The 18649-nt window shown below is 39.1% G+C and overlaps 1 protein-coding gene across 1 annotated transcript in view; it reads left to right on the forward strand.

Moving 5' to 3' along the window:
- COL5A2 (collagen type V alpha 2 chain) overlaps positions 1-18649 on the forward strand; it is a 211045-nt gene that overhangs the window by 153602 nt on the left and 38794 nt on the right. The window contains exons 19-26 of the mRNA XM_089670000.1: positions 5206-5304; positions 5506-5550; positions 5644-5742; positions 11015-11068; positions 11195-11302; positions 13360-13413; positions 14114-14212; positions 17884-17937. Coding sequence (XP_089526126.1) covers positions 5206-5304; positions 5506-5550; positions 5644-5742; positions 11015-11068; positions 11195-11302; positions 13360-13413; positions 14114-14212; positions 17884-17937 — 612 coding nt within the window. The remainder of the gene's footprint in view (positions 1-5205; positions 5305-5505; positions 5551-5643; positions 5743-11014; positions 11069-11194; positions 11303-13359; positions 13414-14113; positions 14213-17883; positions 17938-18649) is intronic.

Raw genomic sequence — 18649 nt, forward strand, 5'->3', positions numbered from 1 at the left:
CTCGAACCCCTGTGTTTTGCATTGTATTGTTACTGTACTGTTGCATGTTCTGTCCCCCTTTGTAATGTACAGCGCTGAGCGAACTGTTGGCGCTTTATAAATACTGTATAATAATAATAATGTAGCACTGTAGTCCAGGCCACATACATGCAAATTTAAATTACTTATTTTGTTCTTTTATCTTTTGGAGGCTCCAGTTTTTGTCTTTATTAAAAAAACAAAAAAAAGTATCTCTATAGTGCAGTTGGATTACTGAGTTATTTTTCATACATTACAGACAATACCTCAGAGCTGTGATATACCAAAAATGTAATTGTAAAACAAACATCATATTTGTGTGGAATTCACCTATATGAAGATATGAAGATTCTTCAGAATAGAACTATATTGAATCAGATATCTGAAATAAACAATCATGTATACTGTATACACATGATTTTGCACACCCGTGCCGCCCTATAGCAGTTTTTCTGCTATAGAGCGGCGCGGAACTGGTTAAAGCAATTCTAAAGGTTCATTTTTTTTGGCAAACAACACCTACCGTATACGTGTACAGTGGTTTTGCACAGAGCATCCTGGATCCTCCTCTTCTTGGGTCCCCTGCATGCTCTCCTTGCTCTTCCTGTCTGTCGGGTGCCCCCACAGCAAGGAACTTGCTACGGAGGCACCTGCTGCTCCGCGTGTCCATTCACACATGGAGCTGTGGCTTGGCCCCACCCCTTCTCTCGCCTCATTGGCTGAATGGCTGTAATTGACAGCAGCGGGAGCTGCCAATGGCTCCCGCTTGCTGTCTCAGCCAATGAACAGGCAGAGACCCAAGACAGCCAAGGCGGTCATTCACATCGCTGGATCGTGATGGGGCTTAGGTAAGTATTGAGGGAACTGGGGACACTGCTGCACACAGAGGTTTTTTTACTTTCATGCATAGAATGCATGAAGGTAAAAACCTTCAGCTTTTACAACCACTTTAAGTTTTGGATGTTCCTAAAGAAAATATCAAATTTGGTAGTAATTTTTATTGGTCTGTAGGGAGCACACAGTTAGAATCAAAAATTTGTAAAGGAGTAAAAGGACGGATTTCTTGTAGTTTCGTGTAATTTTTTTTTTAGTCTATAACTTTTATCTTAAATGTGTCCTTAGACTTTGGATGCCTTCTAAAGTGTTTCCAAAGTCTCTAACAACTCCTATGGCAAGCTTGTGGTCTCTGCCTCTCTCTAGTAGCCTGCCCATAGTCTTTGACCATCTCCTGTTGAATATTTACTGTCTGACAGCTTTCTATAGCAAAACATTCAGTTAATATTGTGTTCAGTCCTTTGGTGACATTAGCGCTGCATTTGAGGCCCTTTGTATTATAGAGTTAACCACTGCTAGTATCATTTGATACCTAGGTCATTTGATATCTCGTTTGGACAAAAACACAAATATATTGCTTGTTAATATAGATTAATTTGGCATTTACCTATCTAAAAACATACAGTATTGTCAAATTTGAAATGTAAAGGGAACTTATAAGATTGTATGTTGTTAGCTAACTGTAAATCTGATTCAAAAACATTAGGTTTAGGAACACAATATCCTTAGAAAATATTTACTTTCTGAAAATTGTGTTGTGCATAAGGTTAGACATCCCCCCAACTTCAATTGACAATGGTGAGTTCTGAGTTAAGGTCACTCTTTTGAAACTCTGGAAGTCTGAAACTATAGGAATACTTAGATAAGCTTTTTAGCAACACTGCAGGTATGTTCTTCTACATTATGGTAACAATAATAAAGAGTTTCTGTTGGTTTACAAAGTGCTTCCAATGTACAGGTCCATTTTAAACCTAACAAAGACATAAAGAGAATGTAACCTACCTGCTCAGAGCTTACACATTTTGATTAGACAGAACAGTATTGTATGAGGCCACCTAGCCTCTTAACATTATTGTATGATCAGTAATCTAGGATTCTGGAAACCGCAATTACTGAGTCCAGCAAGTTTGCATGTCAAATATTCCTAACTCTTCCCACCAAACAGACCTTCCGGTCCAATCAGACAGAGAGAAAAAGGGCAACACAGAAATATGTGAAAAGAGAATGCAGATCTACTCACAAGCTGATTTGCAATATTTTGCAGGTTTCCTAGATAGCATCAACTGTTTACATTGTTACATTTCTTTTTTACATTCCTTGGAGGTGTTTCTAGTTTTATGTGCACAGTAAAAATATGATGGAAGTTTTTCTCTCTTTCGGCATGGTTTTATCCTGAAATACTTACCTTAGTGCTTTTTAAGGAATCTTAAATCTGTGGGTTTCAGCTATACTTAGTAGGTTTATAATATAGTGAGAGGCCTACAACTTTAGTGACTTTCTCTTTTATATGGTTTAGTATATAATTTAAATGTGCATAAAGTGTTCACTGATCTTGCATTTTAATTAAAAAACACAGAACACATAAAGAACAGTAAGGCTGTCATAAAACCTTTTCAAGGTATGAAAATACACTCACCAGCCACTTTATTAGATATACTTGTTCAATTGCTTGGTAACACAAATTGCTAATCAGCCAGTCACATGGCAGCAACTCAGTGCATTTAGGCATATAATAAACGTGGGGAAGACGATTTCCTGAAGTTCAAACTGAGCATCAGAATGGGGAAGAAAGAGGATTTAAGTGACTTTGAATGTGGCATGGTTGTTGATGCCAGACGGGCTGGTCTGAGTATTTCAAAAACTGTTGATCTGCTGGGATTTTCATGCACAACCATCTCTAGGGTTTACCGAAAATGTCCTGAAAAAAAGAAAATATCCAGTATGCGGCAGTTGTATGGACGAAAATACTTTGTTGATGTCAGAGGTCTAAGGAGAATGAGCATACTAGTTTGAGATGATAGAAAGGCAACAGTAAGTAAAATAGCCACTCATTACCACCAAGGTATGCAGAATACCATCTCTGAATGCACAACACATCGAACCATGAAGCAGATGGGCTACAGCAGCAGAAGACCACTCCAGGTGCCACTCCTGTCAGCTAAGAACAGGAAACAGAGGCTGCAGTTAGCACAGGCTCACCAAAATTGGATAACAGAAGATTGGAAAAACGTTATCTGGTGTGATGAGTCTCGATTTCAGCTGCAACATTCAGATGGTAGGGTCAGAACTTGGTGTAATCAACATGAAAGCATGGATCCATCCTGCCTTGTATCAACATTTCATGGATGTACCACCGACAAATCTGCAGGACAGTGTGATGCTATTATGTCAATTTGGGCCAAAATCTCTGAGGAATGTTTCCAATACCTTGTTGAATCTATGCCACGAAGAATTAAGGCAGTTCTGAAGGCAAAAGGAGTCCAACCCGGTACTAGCAAGATGTACCTAATAAAATGGCCGGTGAGAGTTTAATGTAGCATTGCACACTTTGTAATTTTTCTGTTTGTTCATAGTTTCACTTATAATAGAACATAAATTATCTTAAAGTTCTCTGGTATATTAGCATACATTACATGGCAGCCTATAATTTTTGAATGTTTGATGCTCTATGGGTTTGGCACACAACCACGTGACAAAAGCTGACCACAAAAAGTTAATCATTTGAGGTCCACAGGTGCTACTTACTCACCAGCGTGCAGACAGCTGCAGCTGAAAATGTTACAGTTGGCAGTGTCTTGTTATTTATTTGCCACAAGATAATGAATCGCAGACTGTTTTAAACAATACAAGTTTTCATTACTTTAAGAAGCATGTAATCTGTTAGTTTCTCATGCATCTTTGGCTATAGAAAATTCCCAAAAGCCTTTAAAACAACTAGAATGGAAAACATTTGGCAGATTGAACAGAAATAATGTGAAATGCCCTAAGGATAGCTCATGATTTTTTTTTAAGGAAGATGTTTCTGGAAATGCTCATAGACTAGAACTTCACTTAAGACCTTTGTTGTAGAGAAAACTAACAAATATTCCATTTAGTGTTTATTACATGGATCGGCCACCTCTACGTTCCTAAAAAAAATTAGTATTCTGCAAATGAATCAGAGCACTATGATGTCCAGTCCTTTCTCATGCATTAGCTGCTCTGAAATGGATTTGCTTTTCTGAAAGGATCTGAACCATACTTACAGAGGTTGATGCTTGTTTCGCTATCACACAGATTTACTTATTGCAGCTGGTGATCAGGTGTGATGCACCATATAGCACTGCTTGAAAACTTTTATTTATCAGTCTTATGTTTGAGAGCCAGAGGTTAGTCAGAAAATTTCAGTAACTACCGTCTCAGTGTACACTTGGTCTTATTGCAGCTGACTCCTCAGGTAGCATATGCTCAGCCCTACACAAATGTTCAAAATACTCACAACATGATGAAGTCACACCTCTACTGAGCAATTGAAGGCACCTGGCAAAAAAAAGACATTGTGCAACAGGTGGAGGTCATAAAACATATAAACATCTAAATTAAAGCTTGATAGTCCTAAAATAGAGAACACAAAAGATATACCCTAGTGGTTGGAGGACAGGACAGTTAGACACATAGGACGTATGGGTTCTGAAAATAAGCAAGAAAGCATGATGTTTGGGAGCACATACACTTTCAAGAATAACATACAGAACTAAAAGACCAAAGCTAAACACGAAACAGTGAGACCAGTTAAACATAGGAACCAAATTTCCAAAAGGCAGGATGGGGAAGGTGGAATGCAGACTTTGCAAAAAAGTAAAGCATGAGATATGAGAGGTTCCTAATGTGCTTTAACAATTGTAAATGTGAACATCTGCCAATACTCACTATAGAGAGCTCAACTGAAGACACCTAATAGCTGTAGAGAAGAAACAACCCCATGTTGCATTTATACATTAAATCCTGAATGAATTAACAGAAATAAACATTCAGCTAGATAGATATTGTACAAACAACCTCCATTTTCATTGTCTTACCTTCACTTTTTTACAAATTCTTTATTTACAGCATCTGGCATTCATTGAATGACAAGTAGCAATATAAACCTACAGATAAAATGTGACATAATGTTATACCTTGAGCATAAGAATGGTCAACAAAAAGTGCATTAACCACAAGGTACAAAGGCATCCAGTCAGTGTAGTCAATCACCTCCACTTTTATGTAATAGTAGTTTTGCAGGGTGACTAAATATGACCTTCATCCTTCTTTTTGTAAGACTAAATACAACATTTTCAGGTATATATGTCTTTTTTAAAATTTTGATTCAAGGGTGAAGCTGGACCAACAGGAGCACGAGGCCCTGAAGGACCCCAAGGATCAAGAGGGGAAACTGGATCACAAGGACCAGCTGGTTCATCAGGCCTTTCTGTAAGTCTTTTTTTAAGTATGTAACAGATTGTAATTAAACAGGACCTTGAATATTAAGCTGCCTTAGCTTGAATTAAATGCTATAGTAACAATGAAAAAAAAACTCCCTTTGTTGAACAAAGACTGCATACTATATGTTTCATTTAAACAGGCAGAAAATCTTATTGCAGGCAAAATTCTAACTAAAGCATATGTTTGCAGGGTGCCCCAGGAACTGATGGCACGGGTGGTGCTAAAGGACCTACTGTAAGTAATTTGCATACAATATTTAAATTATGTTATTCAGCGAATTGCTGGTTAGAATTGTGTCTAATAAAATTTGAATGTTTTTGGTTCTAGGGTGGTCCTGGTGTTGCAGGTTCTCCTGGCCTTATAGGACCACCTGGATCTCCTGGACCTCAAGGAAGTACTGGAGCACCTGGTATTCGTGGCTCAGCGGTAAATATAATAAACAGATTATGAAACCATTAAATTTTCATAGAAGATGACAAAACACGCATACAATAGAGAAAGTAGTTTGTGTGATGTGGCTGGGAGTAGACGCACTGAATTGTCAGGTCAATTATTTCACAGCAACATTAATTCATTAAAGACCTTCTGATTACTTTTGGATGCCTCTACCCGAAGTGAAAGTGTAGCTTTTAATAAATAGGTCAAAAATGCAAGAAATTTATTTTCCACTTAAAGTCTAGGCGGTAAATATGCATATTTGTTTATTACAGGTATTTATTTAGCACCATTTTTACATGTTACACATTGTACATTCACATTAGTACCTGCACTCACACAGTCTATCTCACATGCATACATACACATACTAAGGGAAATTGTTAGACAGGAGCTAATCAACCTACCAAAATGTCTTTGTAATGTGGGAGGAAACTCATCCAGGCAAGGCAGAGGAATAAGGAGTAATGCATACTTTATACTTTGCTCCAGCTGCCTCCCTCCGTCTGTGTGATTAGTCCCCCCCCCCCCCAAAATCTTCTGTGAAACATTCACTGTTAGGGTCAGCATTTGCCTTCTCCTTATAAATTACAAGACTAATAGTCATGGATTGTATGTGATAGCAGTGAGGGACTGCCCATAGCCCAGAATGTAAGGAAGAAGAGAGCAATGAAGCTTGCTGGAGCCTGCCAGAGCAAGAGATAAGGTAAATAATACAGTCTCTTCCTTAGTGAGCATTTACCCATGCAGTGTGGAGGGCCCTACTGCAAAAGTATTTTTTCCAGCCCCCACTTGGGCTTTAAACCTTGAAAAGTACATGTTCTGCCTAACAGCAAAAAATCACAAGTTTCTTGTTATTACGTTATTGTTGAAGCTGCCCCTATATAGAGTAATTTAGTTTGACTTTTGACCTTGGATTGACTTTCTCTAACTTTCCCTCACTTGAGTTCCACCAACTGCTATCTCCCTGTACAGTATGAGTGTCTTTCAAGGCCATTAACAAGGGGAAGACATAGGCATGTGCAAATCAAAATCCACAAGGCTTAGAAAGAGATACTGTAAGTGTTTCTCACACAAGCATAGATTTGGAAAGCCATTGGGTTAGGTTAGGCTGATTGGAAGAGAAAAGATGGAGGGCTCACCACTCTGGTTTGGAGGTACAACACCTCTCTTGAAACAAAACAAGGTTTTTCTCGCATTATGTAGTAAATTTTTGCCTCCTTTGTGTGAAATCCCTAGTGTCCCTGCCAGTCCATTTGCTTTCCTATTAAAAATTGACCACACCAAACAGGAGAGCACATTGTGGTCAGTTCTCTAGGTGTACTGGGAAATCAGCCTGCTCTCCTGCAACGATCATACTTGTTCTGACATGCCCCCTGCACAGCCATTTACTGGGAAGATCAGTGTACTCCCCTAGCTCTTATGCAACTGAGAACAGAGGATATATGATCACGTATAAAAATGAGAAAGAAGGTATTTATAATGTTTTATTTATGTTTTAATCTATACACAAATGTTTTGCCTTTTATTTGTAGTTTAGTTTATTTCAAACATTTAAAAATAAAAAACATAAAAAATGTACAATCAGTAGTAAACTAGTTGTCCAAAAACAACTAGTTACAAGAGAAGATGAACAGCTAAAAAATTTTTTTTAGTTTACATATCCGAAAAGGAGTGGGAAGAACTACAAATTGTTTTAATCTCACCCCTTCTCCATAACTATAAAGTTGTACAATTAATAATTCAAATGTAATTGCCAATAATCTTGCTTTATAATCATACATACAGGCACACGTACACACAGATATGCATACATGCACATACCTTAAACTGAATGGTTTTTTTTTACAAGGTGAGGGTTTATAATCACTTTAACAACAGTTATTTGAACCAAAAACACTTTTTGATTTAAACATAAACATGCTGGAATATATTTAATTAGCCTCTTATGTATTGTAGTGTGAATTAAAAATCAAACATACCTTATATAGTTATTTCAATTGTTTATTATAGCATATAGAAAGTTAATCTAAATTATTTAAAACAAGTAAACTTAAAAAAAAGTAGCTGTATTAAAAATAAAAATGCTGCTGTGAAAAGTTTGCATGGTGTAAAGTGTGGCAAATATTGGACATGGCTTAAAGGGGGTTGGTTAAAGAGTCTGAAGTGACTTACACAGTGCAGAATGTGCTAATGTTAAATAAGTAATGTAAAGAGTGGAGTGTACGGTGGTGGTAGTATGTGCAGCAGATAGGTGGGGAGTGTATGGTGATGGATGGTGTCAGTAGGGCAGTGGATAGTGTCAGTAGAGCAATGGACAGTGTCATAAAAAAAAATTAGTATTTTAGTATTTTTAATTTTTTTTTTAACAATTTTGTTTTTAAATTATTTTTTACAATTTTTTTTCACAATAATTTTGGGGGGGGCAGTGAACAGTGTCATTAGTGCAGTGGATGGTGTCATTAGAGCAGTGGATGGTGTCAGTAGCTTTTACTTTCATTATTTTACTTTTTATTATTTTTCACAATTTTATTCTCTTTATTATTTTTTACAGTTAATTTTTTTCTTATTTTTCCACAATGCTTTTGGGGTGGGAGCAGCAGGCAGGGTCAGTAGGGCAATGGATGGTGTCAGTATTTTGTTTTTATTACTTTATTTTCTATTATTGCTTCTCGAGGGGCAGTGAACAATGTCAGTAGGGTAGTGTGGATTGGCAGTAGAGCAGTGGGTGGTGACAGTAGTTTTTTATTTTTATTTTTTTACCGATCACTGACTCATTTAGAAAAGGAAGGGGTCAGTAAATGACATTTACTAGCCCTTTCCGCCTCTCTTCATCCTGACAGATCTCCCGCAGCAACCTGCGAGAGAGGAGAAAGGGGAGTCAGCAGCCCTGCGGGGGGATGAGGGAGTGGCCACAGGGAGCCCACAGGGGGACCCACATAAGAATATAAATCTGATGGACAGTCGGTGGTGATCAGTGTGGCGGTGACGGCAGTTACAAGCACTGATCTCCCTGTATGGATTTCAATTAAATAGATTAAATCTGCGGGAGGGAGAGGAGGAGAAGTGGATTTCAGCTGCTTCATAGAAATCCATACTAGGAGATCAGCGCTTGTAACTGACCCCACCACTGCATAGATCACTACCAACCAGGGGAGGACTGACAACCCATGGGGCCCCCGGGCAATTGGGGATCATGGGGCCCCTGTGTCGTTGCCCACACTCAAAGCACACCCAAAAAACCCTATAAAAGGTACCATGGGAATTTTATGGGGGCCCCTACTGGCCTCGGGCAGTGCCCGAGTGCTCAAATGGTCAGTCCGCCCCTGATACCATCTATCAAATTTCACCTGCTAAAGGAGGTGGCAACCAGGAACAGATCATCCACGATGGGTGCACTGTGCCCCACCAGGGCCCGTGTGCAGTGAACATCTTGCACCCATGGATGATACTCCACTGTATACAGTATCACCTTAAAAAATATATAAGAGATTTACTGAATAATGCATCTGTCAGCAAGGAAACCTTTCTTGTTCCTTAGGCAAGATGTAGCTGTTGTCCGGAGCAGAGAATGGTGTGCTTGTCATCTTTTTGTCATCTTTTTCTCTTTACATTCTACTGGATTATGAGCTCTAACAGGACACTAGGAGCTCACTTAGCAGGGCTAAGACATAAAGTCATAGGATGTCATGTTCTAGTGACAAAATAAAAGCAATTTAAAGAGGGCACAGTAGAATTTTTTCTGATTATAAAGGAAGAAGTAGGTAGACTTATTAGGAAGAATTTTTACTTCAACAGTTTAATATAGAGCACAGACTTTCTTTAAATGCAGACATTAAACATATACAATAAATGTTAACTGTTTTAACTGTCAAATGAATTTTCTCATTTATTGAACAATGTGAAAAGTCATATTTGAAGCTGCAAACCTGTACTACTTTAACCCTAAATTTTGTGCCCTTTTCCGTTATGGAAGAATGCAACTGCTCAAACTATTCCTGCTCCTTTAAAATTAATCTACCTTACAAGAGAACACACAGCCCTAAGCTTCCTATATATTGTCACATCAGTTTATTGCAGGTGTCAAAAGCTCATTTCATATAAGGGACAGAGGGGGAATTTATCAGAGCTACAACAGACAGAATCTGGAACAGATATGCATGGCAACCAATCAGCTTCTATCTTCAGGTGGTTTGATTAAGCTATGAAAAGGAAAGATGGAAGCTGATTGGTTGTCATGTTCCACATTCTGGCAGCTCTAGTTTTCATAAATTGCCATCAATGAAATCAAATAAATGCATGAATATATTGATTTGATTTTTGGCTTGCCACAATCTTCATCCCAATCATATTCATATTCAAGAGCTTAACTTTCAGGTTTACAAGTTGGCAACCTGGCAGCCTTCCTCCAAACAATATTGCCTCATTACCAGTTTATTGGGACAATGATTAGTTCTACTTGTGTTCAAAGTATCTATACATTTGCAAAGATTTCTTTACTCAAAACTATCTTATTTTCATTCAAACATTACAAATGTAAAGTCAATTTGTAGGGCATACCCCTATCATCTTGACATACAAAACATATTTCTTAAGCCCTGTCTATAATCCATTTGAACCCTTCACCAATGTGAACATTTTTCACCTCCTTGTTGTTTTGCTCAGTCTAAAGTCAGGTGCACTATGAAATTTGGCTGGTTCAGCAGGAGCCAGCTGACTTTCTGTCTGTGTGTACGACTCTCTGTTCAAAAGAAGGCAGTCTACTGACGGACTTTTGTCAAACGGTCATGCTGGAAAACCTGCTGTCAGAATACAATAGTGTGAAAATAGGAATTCAAAACCCGATAACGAAGTTTACTCACCTCAACCTATCTGTAAAGCACCCCCTTTTAAACATTTATATGTACTTATTTTTCTGAGCATGTCAATAGCAATATGAGACTACCAAAGACATGGAGGATTCTGAAGCACTATGAGGTATGCAAAGTTAGCTATAAAAGAGAAAAAGGAACATTTAGATGTTCCCAAGTGTCTTGGGATTATTTTACTTGATGAAGCTAAGCAGACCACCTTATAAACTTACATAAAGACCAGTGTAGTTTTATAACTTCCATCTGTTTTATGTGTGGTCCTTTGGGTCATGATGTTCTATGGCCCTTGTCCAGGTTCTCATTTTATTCCTCTGGAGTTTTTCTCTGTAGCTTCTTTCTCATACAACAAATAATTGGTACAAAGAAACATATGGGTTGTTTATTTTTTAAAGGGTGATCCCGGTGTACCTGGATTTAAAGGTGAAGCTGGTCCCAAAGGTGAACCTGTAAGTAAATTGTATTTCTATCATGTTTTAGGGTGTAAGTGGGAATTTGTGTAACAGTTAAAAAACTAGTTACAGTATATAATCTCAATATTATAGTTTAGGTAATACTCTATGATGCTTTTTCAGGGTCCCCATGGTCCACAAGGCCCAACTGGTCCACAAGGAGAAGAAGGTAAAAGAGGTCCCCGTGGAGACCCAGGATCTATCGGGCCACTAGGCCCAGTTGGAGAAAGGGTATGAAAATGCCATATTGCATCTAAATAAAATATTCTTATAAAATAAAAGACATTAAAATGGTAACCAATTTTGAATGTATTACATGTTATGGAACTATAAACAGATGATTGATGTCTAAGTATGCAGTTATGTGTTCCTGACACAGCTAGGGTTTTACATGTCAATAATAAACTAAATTTGTTTTATGCTTTTGAAAGTGTTTTCTGTTTCTCATAAAATAAATATTTGACTTGGAACTGAAAATACTCTCTCATCCAGTGATGTCTAAAAGGGCCGTGTTTGTAAAACTATTGAAGTGTGTTTTTGTATTGAAGGTTTGTTCATGGCCAGATCAGCTGGAATCCAATAGGTTGCTATTGACTACTAGACAGATACTTTACTTGATTCCAGCTTAATTATCTCTGCCCTCTTACTTTTTTGACCTGCACTTTTGCAAGTGAAAAGACAATCATGTTAATCAACTTCTGAAGTACCTGAACTAAAAGCTTTCAAAATGAACTTCAGTAAATTGTTTTAGTATTTTTTCATACAGTAGGGAAGGGCTAGATCCCCTGTCATGTTTTAATTTCTGTGTCCCTATTAGAGAGATTTGTCTTAACCTTCTGTACTCCAACATGAAACAGGAAGTATATTGGAATCTCTCCAATATGAACAGCAATAAAAAACACTTTTGTTCGGTAAAGTGGAAAAAAGTCAGAGCCCCATTTTTATTACTATCAAGGGTCTCTGTTTTAGAAATTTCCCCTCGCTTTCCATCCCTGTGACATCTTGGAGGGGGGGGTTTACTAAAACTGGTGCACACACAACGGTGAACATGTGCATAGTAACCAGCTTCTAGATTTATTGGTCAATACTTAATTGCACAAGCTGAAGTTAGAAACTGATTGGTTACTATGCAAAGTGGCACCAGATTCTGTATACACCAGTTTTAGTAAGTCTACCTCCTTGTGTGTCAAGTGTGTAAATAGGGTTCACCAGGACAAAAAATAAAGGGAAATCCTCATAAAAAGGTATAGGTGTATTTTTTTTTCTTTTTTTTTAAACTGTTTAACCAATTCCGACCGCACTATGGACAAAAGACCGCTACAGTGCAGTCAGCTAGTTCTGATAGGGCGTCCATGGGCACGCACCGTGCGTGATCTGTGATTGCTTTGCCCTTCGGACAAAGCTGATCACATGTCCAAGAAAAGGGCTTTTAGCATGTGACCAGCTGTGTCCAATCACAGCTGATCACAGTGTAAATAGGAAATTCTGGTTATCAGCAGTCCTCTCTTCATGCTGACAGCACGTGAGGGGAGGAGAGCCGGTAAGCAGCATTTCTCAGGGGGACATCTACACTGATCATCAGGGCACTAATCATCAGTGCCTTGATGATCAGTGTAACCCCATCAGTGCCCATCATTGTGGCCAATAGTGCCCATCAGTGCCCATCTGTGCTGGCTTTTAGTGCCAATCTGTGATGGCTTTTAGTGTCCACCTGTGCTGGCTTTCAGTGTCATCTGTGCTGACTATCAGTGCCCATCTGTGCTGGATTTCAGTGCCCATTAGTGCTGCCTTTCAGTGCCCATCAGTGCTGCCTATCAATGCCCATCAGTGCCGCATATCAGTGCAGCCTCATCAGTGCCCATCAGTGCAGCCTCATCAGCCCACATCAGTGAAGAAGAAAAATCACTTATTTCCAAAACTTTATAACAGTATCTAAGAAAAAACCGTTTGGTCTTTTTTTGTTTGTTTAGCAAAAAGTAAAAACTCCAGTGGTGATTAAATGCCACCAAAAGAAAGTTCTATTTGTCTAAAATATAATTCAAAAATTTAGATTGTGTGCAATGTTGCAAGCTGAAAACTCGCCTGGGCAGGAAGGGGGTAAAAATGCCCGGTAGGCAAGTGGTTAAAATGTATCCCATAATAAGGTTTTATGTGAGTTTATCAACTTTACAAGAAGTGACTGGGGTCATGCAAGTTTATTGTGTCATTTACTAGGAAAAAATGCTACCTTTTCAAATTCCTTTTGTTGTATCTTCATGAATAATTTACCCTTCTGATATTTCTATTAGGGTGCACCAGGTAATCGAGGTTTCCCTGGATCAGATGGTTTACCTGGACCTAAGGTAAACAAGACTTGGTTTTATCATACTTTCAACTCACCTGTCTTAGAAGAAAAAACACACCCAACTCCAACAATTAAGTTAAAAAAATGTTTTTTTTTACCGTGGAATTTTGAGGCACACATTGTTCTCTTCTTTATCTTTACAATCAATGGGTGCTTTAAATGTAAAGGTTTGTCTATCTAAAAGTGTTAATTAAGGTATAGATGATGCCTGGGGGTCTGGGTTAGTCCCTAGACTTTTATTTGTCAATAAATTATCAAATGTGTTCCTACTCACTGGGAGCTATGAGTGCTCCCAGACATCTTTGCATGTACCTGTTCCTCCTGTTGTCATCTCCATAATTTAATATACATTAGGCCCAATAGGGTTAATTCTTCTATTGCTGTTATAGCCAGAATTATATTCTGTAATAATAAAAAAGGTTTAATATATGATAGACCCAAACATAAACACTGTCACTAATGGACTTTTGTAGTAAAGAGTAATCTTATATGCTAGCACATGGCATATAGTGTACCAATTGGTTTCTATGTACTGCACCTACAAATAAGAATATTTATCATTTTTATTTTAAAATATAATGATAAAGTTATTTTGCTTTGCATTTTGTTCACATGTGCTATGTTTAATATTAACCTATAGTTCAGAAGTTGCAATTTTTATGATGTTTTTTTTTTATTTTAATTTATTTCCTATTCAGGGAGCTCAAGGTGAACGTGGAGTTGCTGGAGTCTCAGGACCTAAAGGGGCTTCTGGAGATCCTGGTCGTCTTGGAGAGCCGGGACTTCCTGGTGCCAGAGTAAGTTTCACTTGATAAAAGTCCTCCTACCTATACTGAATGACAGGATCAGCTCATCTAGTGCCCAGGATGAAGATGGCATATTGTGCCCCCCCACCACCATGATGTGTAAGCATCCTGTCCCAGTAATAATCAACACCCCGCAAAAAAAATACACCACTAATCTGCACGTTTAACCCTCTGCAAGCCAACATTCTCCCCAAACAAACATGCACAAAGTCCTTCTCATTCCAGTACAAATTCCCCCTCCCAGCACCCAATCCACACTGCAGCTCAGGTCTTCCCCTCCTAGCACACATCCGTCTTAAAAAAAAAACAACCCTGCTAGCACAATTCCTCTCCCCTCAAATTTCCCCTCCTAGCACAAATTCTCCCCTTAGTCTGCCCTCCTTGCATAAATCCTTTCTCCCTCAAATCCCACCTTCCTCCCTCTTTTAGCATAAATACAGTTCCCTCCTCCAAATCCCAACTCCTAGTACAAATTCTCCCATTCCCAGAACAAATGTTTTTTACCCCCTTCCCCCCTTACAGGATCAAGAGCAGTGGAAGGGCAGAGAGGAGGAGAGATCTGGGAAGACCTTCCAGCTGTGCTCTCCCCCCTTCAGTTCCTTCCTCTTATTGATCTACAGGAGTTGACACAGTAGCATGATAGTTTGGTTAAGCATCCCCTACCCATATTTTCTGTTGCTCTCTCCTCCTCTCTGCTGCTGCCACTACTCCTGTAGGCAGCTCACTGTCACTACTCCTGTAGACAGATCACTGTCACTACTCCTGTAGGCAGCTCACTGTCACTACTCCTGTAGGCAGCTCACTGTCACTACTCCTGTAGGCAGCTCACTGTCACTACCCCTGTAGGCATCTCACTGTCACTACTCCTGTAGGCAGCTCACTGCCACTACTCCTGTAGGCAGCTCACTGTCACTACTCCTGTAGGCAGCTCACTGCCATTACTCCTGTAGGCATCTCACTGTCACTACTCCTGTAGGCATCTCACTGTCACTACTCCTGTAGGCAGCTCACTGCCACTACTCCTGTAGGCAGCTCACTGTCACTACTCCTATAGGCAGCTCACTGTCACTACTCCTGTAGGCATCTCACTGTCACTGCTCCTGTAGGCAGCTCACCGTCACTACTCCTGTAGGCAGCTCACTGTCACTACTCCTGTAGGCAGCTCACTGCCACTACTCCTGTAGACAGCTCACCGTCACTATTCCTGTAGGCAGCTCACTGTCACTACTCCTGTAAGCATCTCACTGTCACTACTCCTGTAGACAGCTCACTGTCACTACTCCTGTAGGCAGCTCACTGTCACTACTCCTGTAGGCAGCTCACTGTCACTACCCCTGTAGGCATCTCACTGTCACTACTCCTGTAGGCAGCTCACTGCCACTACTCCTGTAGGCAGCTCACTGTCACTACTCCTGTAGGCAGCTCACTGCCATTACTCCTGTAGGCATCTCACTGTCACTACTCCTGTAGGCATCTCACTGTCACTACTCCTGTAGGCAGCTCACTGCCACTACTCCTGTAGGCAGCTCACTGTCACTACTCCTATAGGCAGCTCACTGTCACTACTCCTGTAGGCATCTCACTGTCACTGCTCCTGTAGGCAGCTCACCGTCACTACTCCTGTAGGCAGCTCACTGTCACTACTCCTGTAGGCAGCTCACTGCCACTACTCCTGTAGACAGCTCACCGTCACTATTCCTGTAGGCAGCTCACTGTCACTACTCCTGTAAGCATCTCACTGTCACTACTCCTGTAGACAGCTCACTGTCACTACTCCTGTAGGCAGCTCACTGCCACTACTCCTGTAGGCATCTCACTGTCACTACTCCTGTAGGCATCTCACTGTCACTACTCCTGTAGGCAGCTCACTGCCACTACTCCTGTAGACAGCTCACTGTCACTACTCCTGTAGGCAGCTCACTGTCACTACTCCTGTAGGCAGCTCACTGCCACTACTCCTGTAGGCAGCTCACTGTCACTTCTCATGTAGGCAGCTCACTGTCACTACTCCTGTAGGCAGCTCACTGTCATTACTGTAGCAAGTTCCTGCAGCTGTAGCAGCATGAACTCACCACGCAGTGCCTCCCTACCATACATGAGTTCACTGCACCAGGTGGCTGCTACCCCCATGTCCCAACCCTGCCTATACTCAAAAAACACTATATGAGACATTCAGAAAAGACACAGCAATGCCAATTAGATTTTTGAAAGGGATGCACCTAATTTAAGCATTACCTCAGATGGCCATGTGAGGGTTAGGCTTTGCAGGGCTGGTTATAAGTAGGGACATTTAATTGTTGGAAAACACTGTGAGTGTGGAATACAGCTATTCCCTTTTCTAAGGAGTAAAAAGAAAAATTATTTCCCAGCATATGTACCACTAACACCTGTCAGCTGAGCTGAGAGAAGAGTACATCGGCCTCTTTTGGGATGGTTATGCATTAAAGGATGGACAAATGGCATATCACTAGCCAGCCTTACTGTTTACATATGAGCAAAAAGTATTTTGAGAAAAATAAAATAAACATCTTAAGAACCGTAGAACTTTATAGCAAGAGGTCCATTAGACTCCATTCACATCTTATACAAATTATAATAATAATAATAATTTATTTAATTTTAACGTTAGGGGTTAATTATTAATTATTTATTATTTATTTATCATGATTTCTTATTTATATGTGTATTTATTTATTTAACATTTATTTATTCATATATTATTAATTTTTTTAATTTGAGCAGAAAATCATGCAAAACGCACATTAAAATGCATACAAAACCATGCCAATCACGATTTCTTTTCTTTACTATGAGAATAAAAATGCACCAAAAAAGTGCAAATCTGACCAATTTGAGTTGCTTCAAAAGTAGCTCCAAAACTTTTTTTTTTCTGCTTCAGGCGACTTGAAGTGGAGATGTGAACCATCCCCATAGAGTAATTTTGATTTTTTTTCCCCTGAGTGTTTTGTAGCTTCGAGCTTTGCTCTACAAAATGCTCACATGTGAATGGGGCTTGAGGGTAGGATTTTACGTTTGATATATTTTATTGTTTGAGGGTATGCCAATTTACCATATTGTTCACTGTTTCAAGGAAAATTATAATGGTGTTTTGTTTTTATTTTGTTTTTGAAAATGTCCAGATTTATAAAGCGATCTTGATATAATTTTTAAATATTTGCATAAAATGTTTGATAAATAAACATTTTTTAATAGGGTGTATTCATGACATTTAGTTTTCAAAGCACTTTTCAATCACAAAATTGCTTTCTTGCTGAATGGCAGCAGGATAATATGAAATTCTAATTTGCAAGATTTACCTAATTACATCTAAAGTGAGATATTGTGAGAATATTTTATTTCTGACATTGGCTGTATCATTAAGAAATGGCTCTAAGGCTTACTATTTTAAATTGCACTTAAGTGAATTTCAATTTTTTGTCACATTGGGACTAGTTTAGCCTTCAGTACATTTGACCAGATCGTGACTTTTTTTTCATCTTCCTGTCCTGCATAGTGAAGCGGTTCTCAATATGTTTATAATTAAAAACATGCTCTGTTTTTCTGCCCTATTGTACAGTATATTTTCAGATAGAGATGTGAAATTTAAGCACAGTTGTAAAACCAGATTGCTAGTATATAACTATATCTTTCATAATTTTCAGGGTCTGACTGGAAATCCAGGAGTCCAAGGTCCAGAAGGAAAACCAGGTCCAGTGGTAAGTCACACATTGGTTATAAAATAAAGGCATCCTGCAAAACAAACCAATGTATTAACTATTGCAATTTTTTTTTTGTTTACAAACGTTTTTATTAGGAGAGACTACAAAAAAACGCACCATTTAGTGAAGTAGAATAAACAGCGTGAAAAAAAGCATATATAAGAAATTAACAGAAATACAAAGTACAATGCATCCAATCCAGCAACGTATAGTGAATACGTTCCATAAGCATAACCATATCAACTGTCCGTAAGACAGAAGCCAAAGGGAGTACTGGAGACTTCCAATAAAGGCAAATTTGTCTTTATTTGGTTTTGCAATAAATCAAACAATGCATAGTATCAAAGAAAGAATTATGGGAACATCAACAGTGATAAGGGTGAATAAGAACTTTCAAATGGGAATTAGCGTAGTCTATGGATTCGGGAGATAAGGGTCCCTTCGTAGTTATAGAGGGGGCATCCCCCAACAGGCGATATTCAAGGATGATACAATAATTCCTTAACGTCTAAATGAGAAACCCTTGTAGAGAATAGTGGAAACGCTTGAGAGAGAGCGAGGCAGGGAGAAAGAGATATAGGTAGGGCAAGAGGGAAAGAGAGAGAGGGGGCGAAGAAAGTCAAGAATGAGAAAGAGGCGCAGAGAAGAGAGGAGAGGGGGGAAAGAAAGAGAGAAAGAGAAGAAAAAAAAAGGGGGGAGGGGAGAAGAT

Source organism: Staurois parvus, unplaced genomic scaffold (assembly GCF_062004578.1).
Source record: "Staurois parvus isolate SC_StPar_1 unplaced genomic scaffold, SC_StPar_1.0 ptg000011l, whole genome shotgun sequence".
In the NCBI taxonomy this organism is placed as follows: Eukaryota; Metazoa; Chordata; class Amphibia; order Anura; family Ranidae; genus Staurois; species Staurois parvus.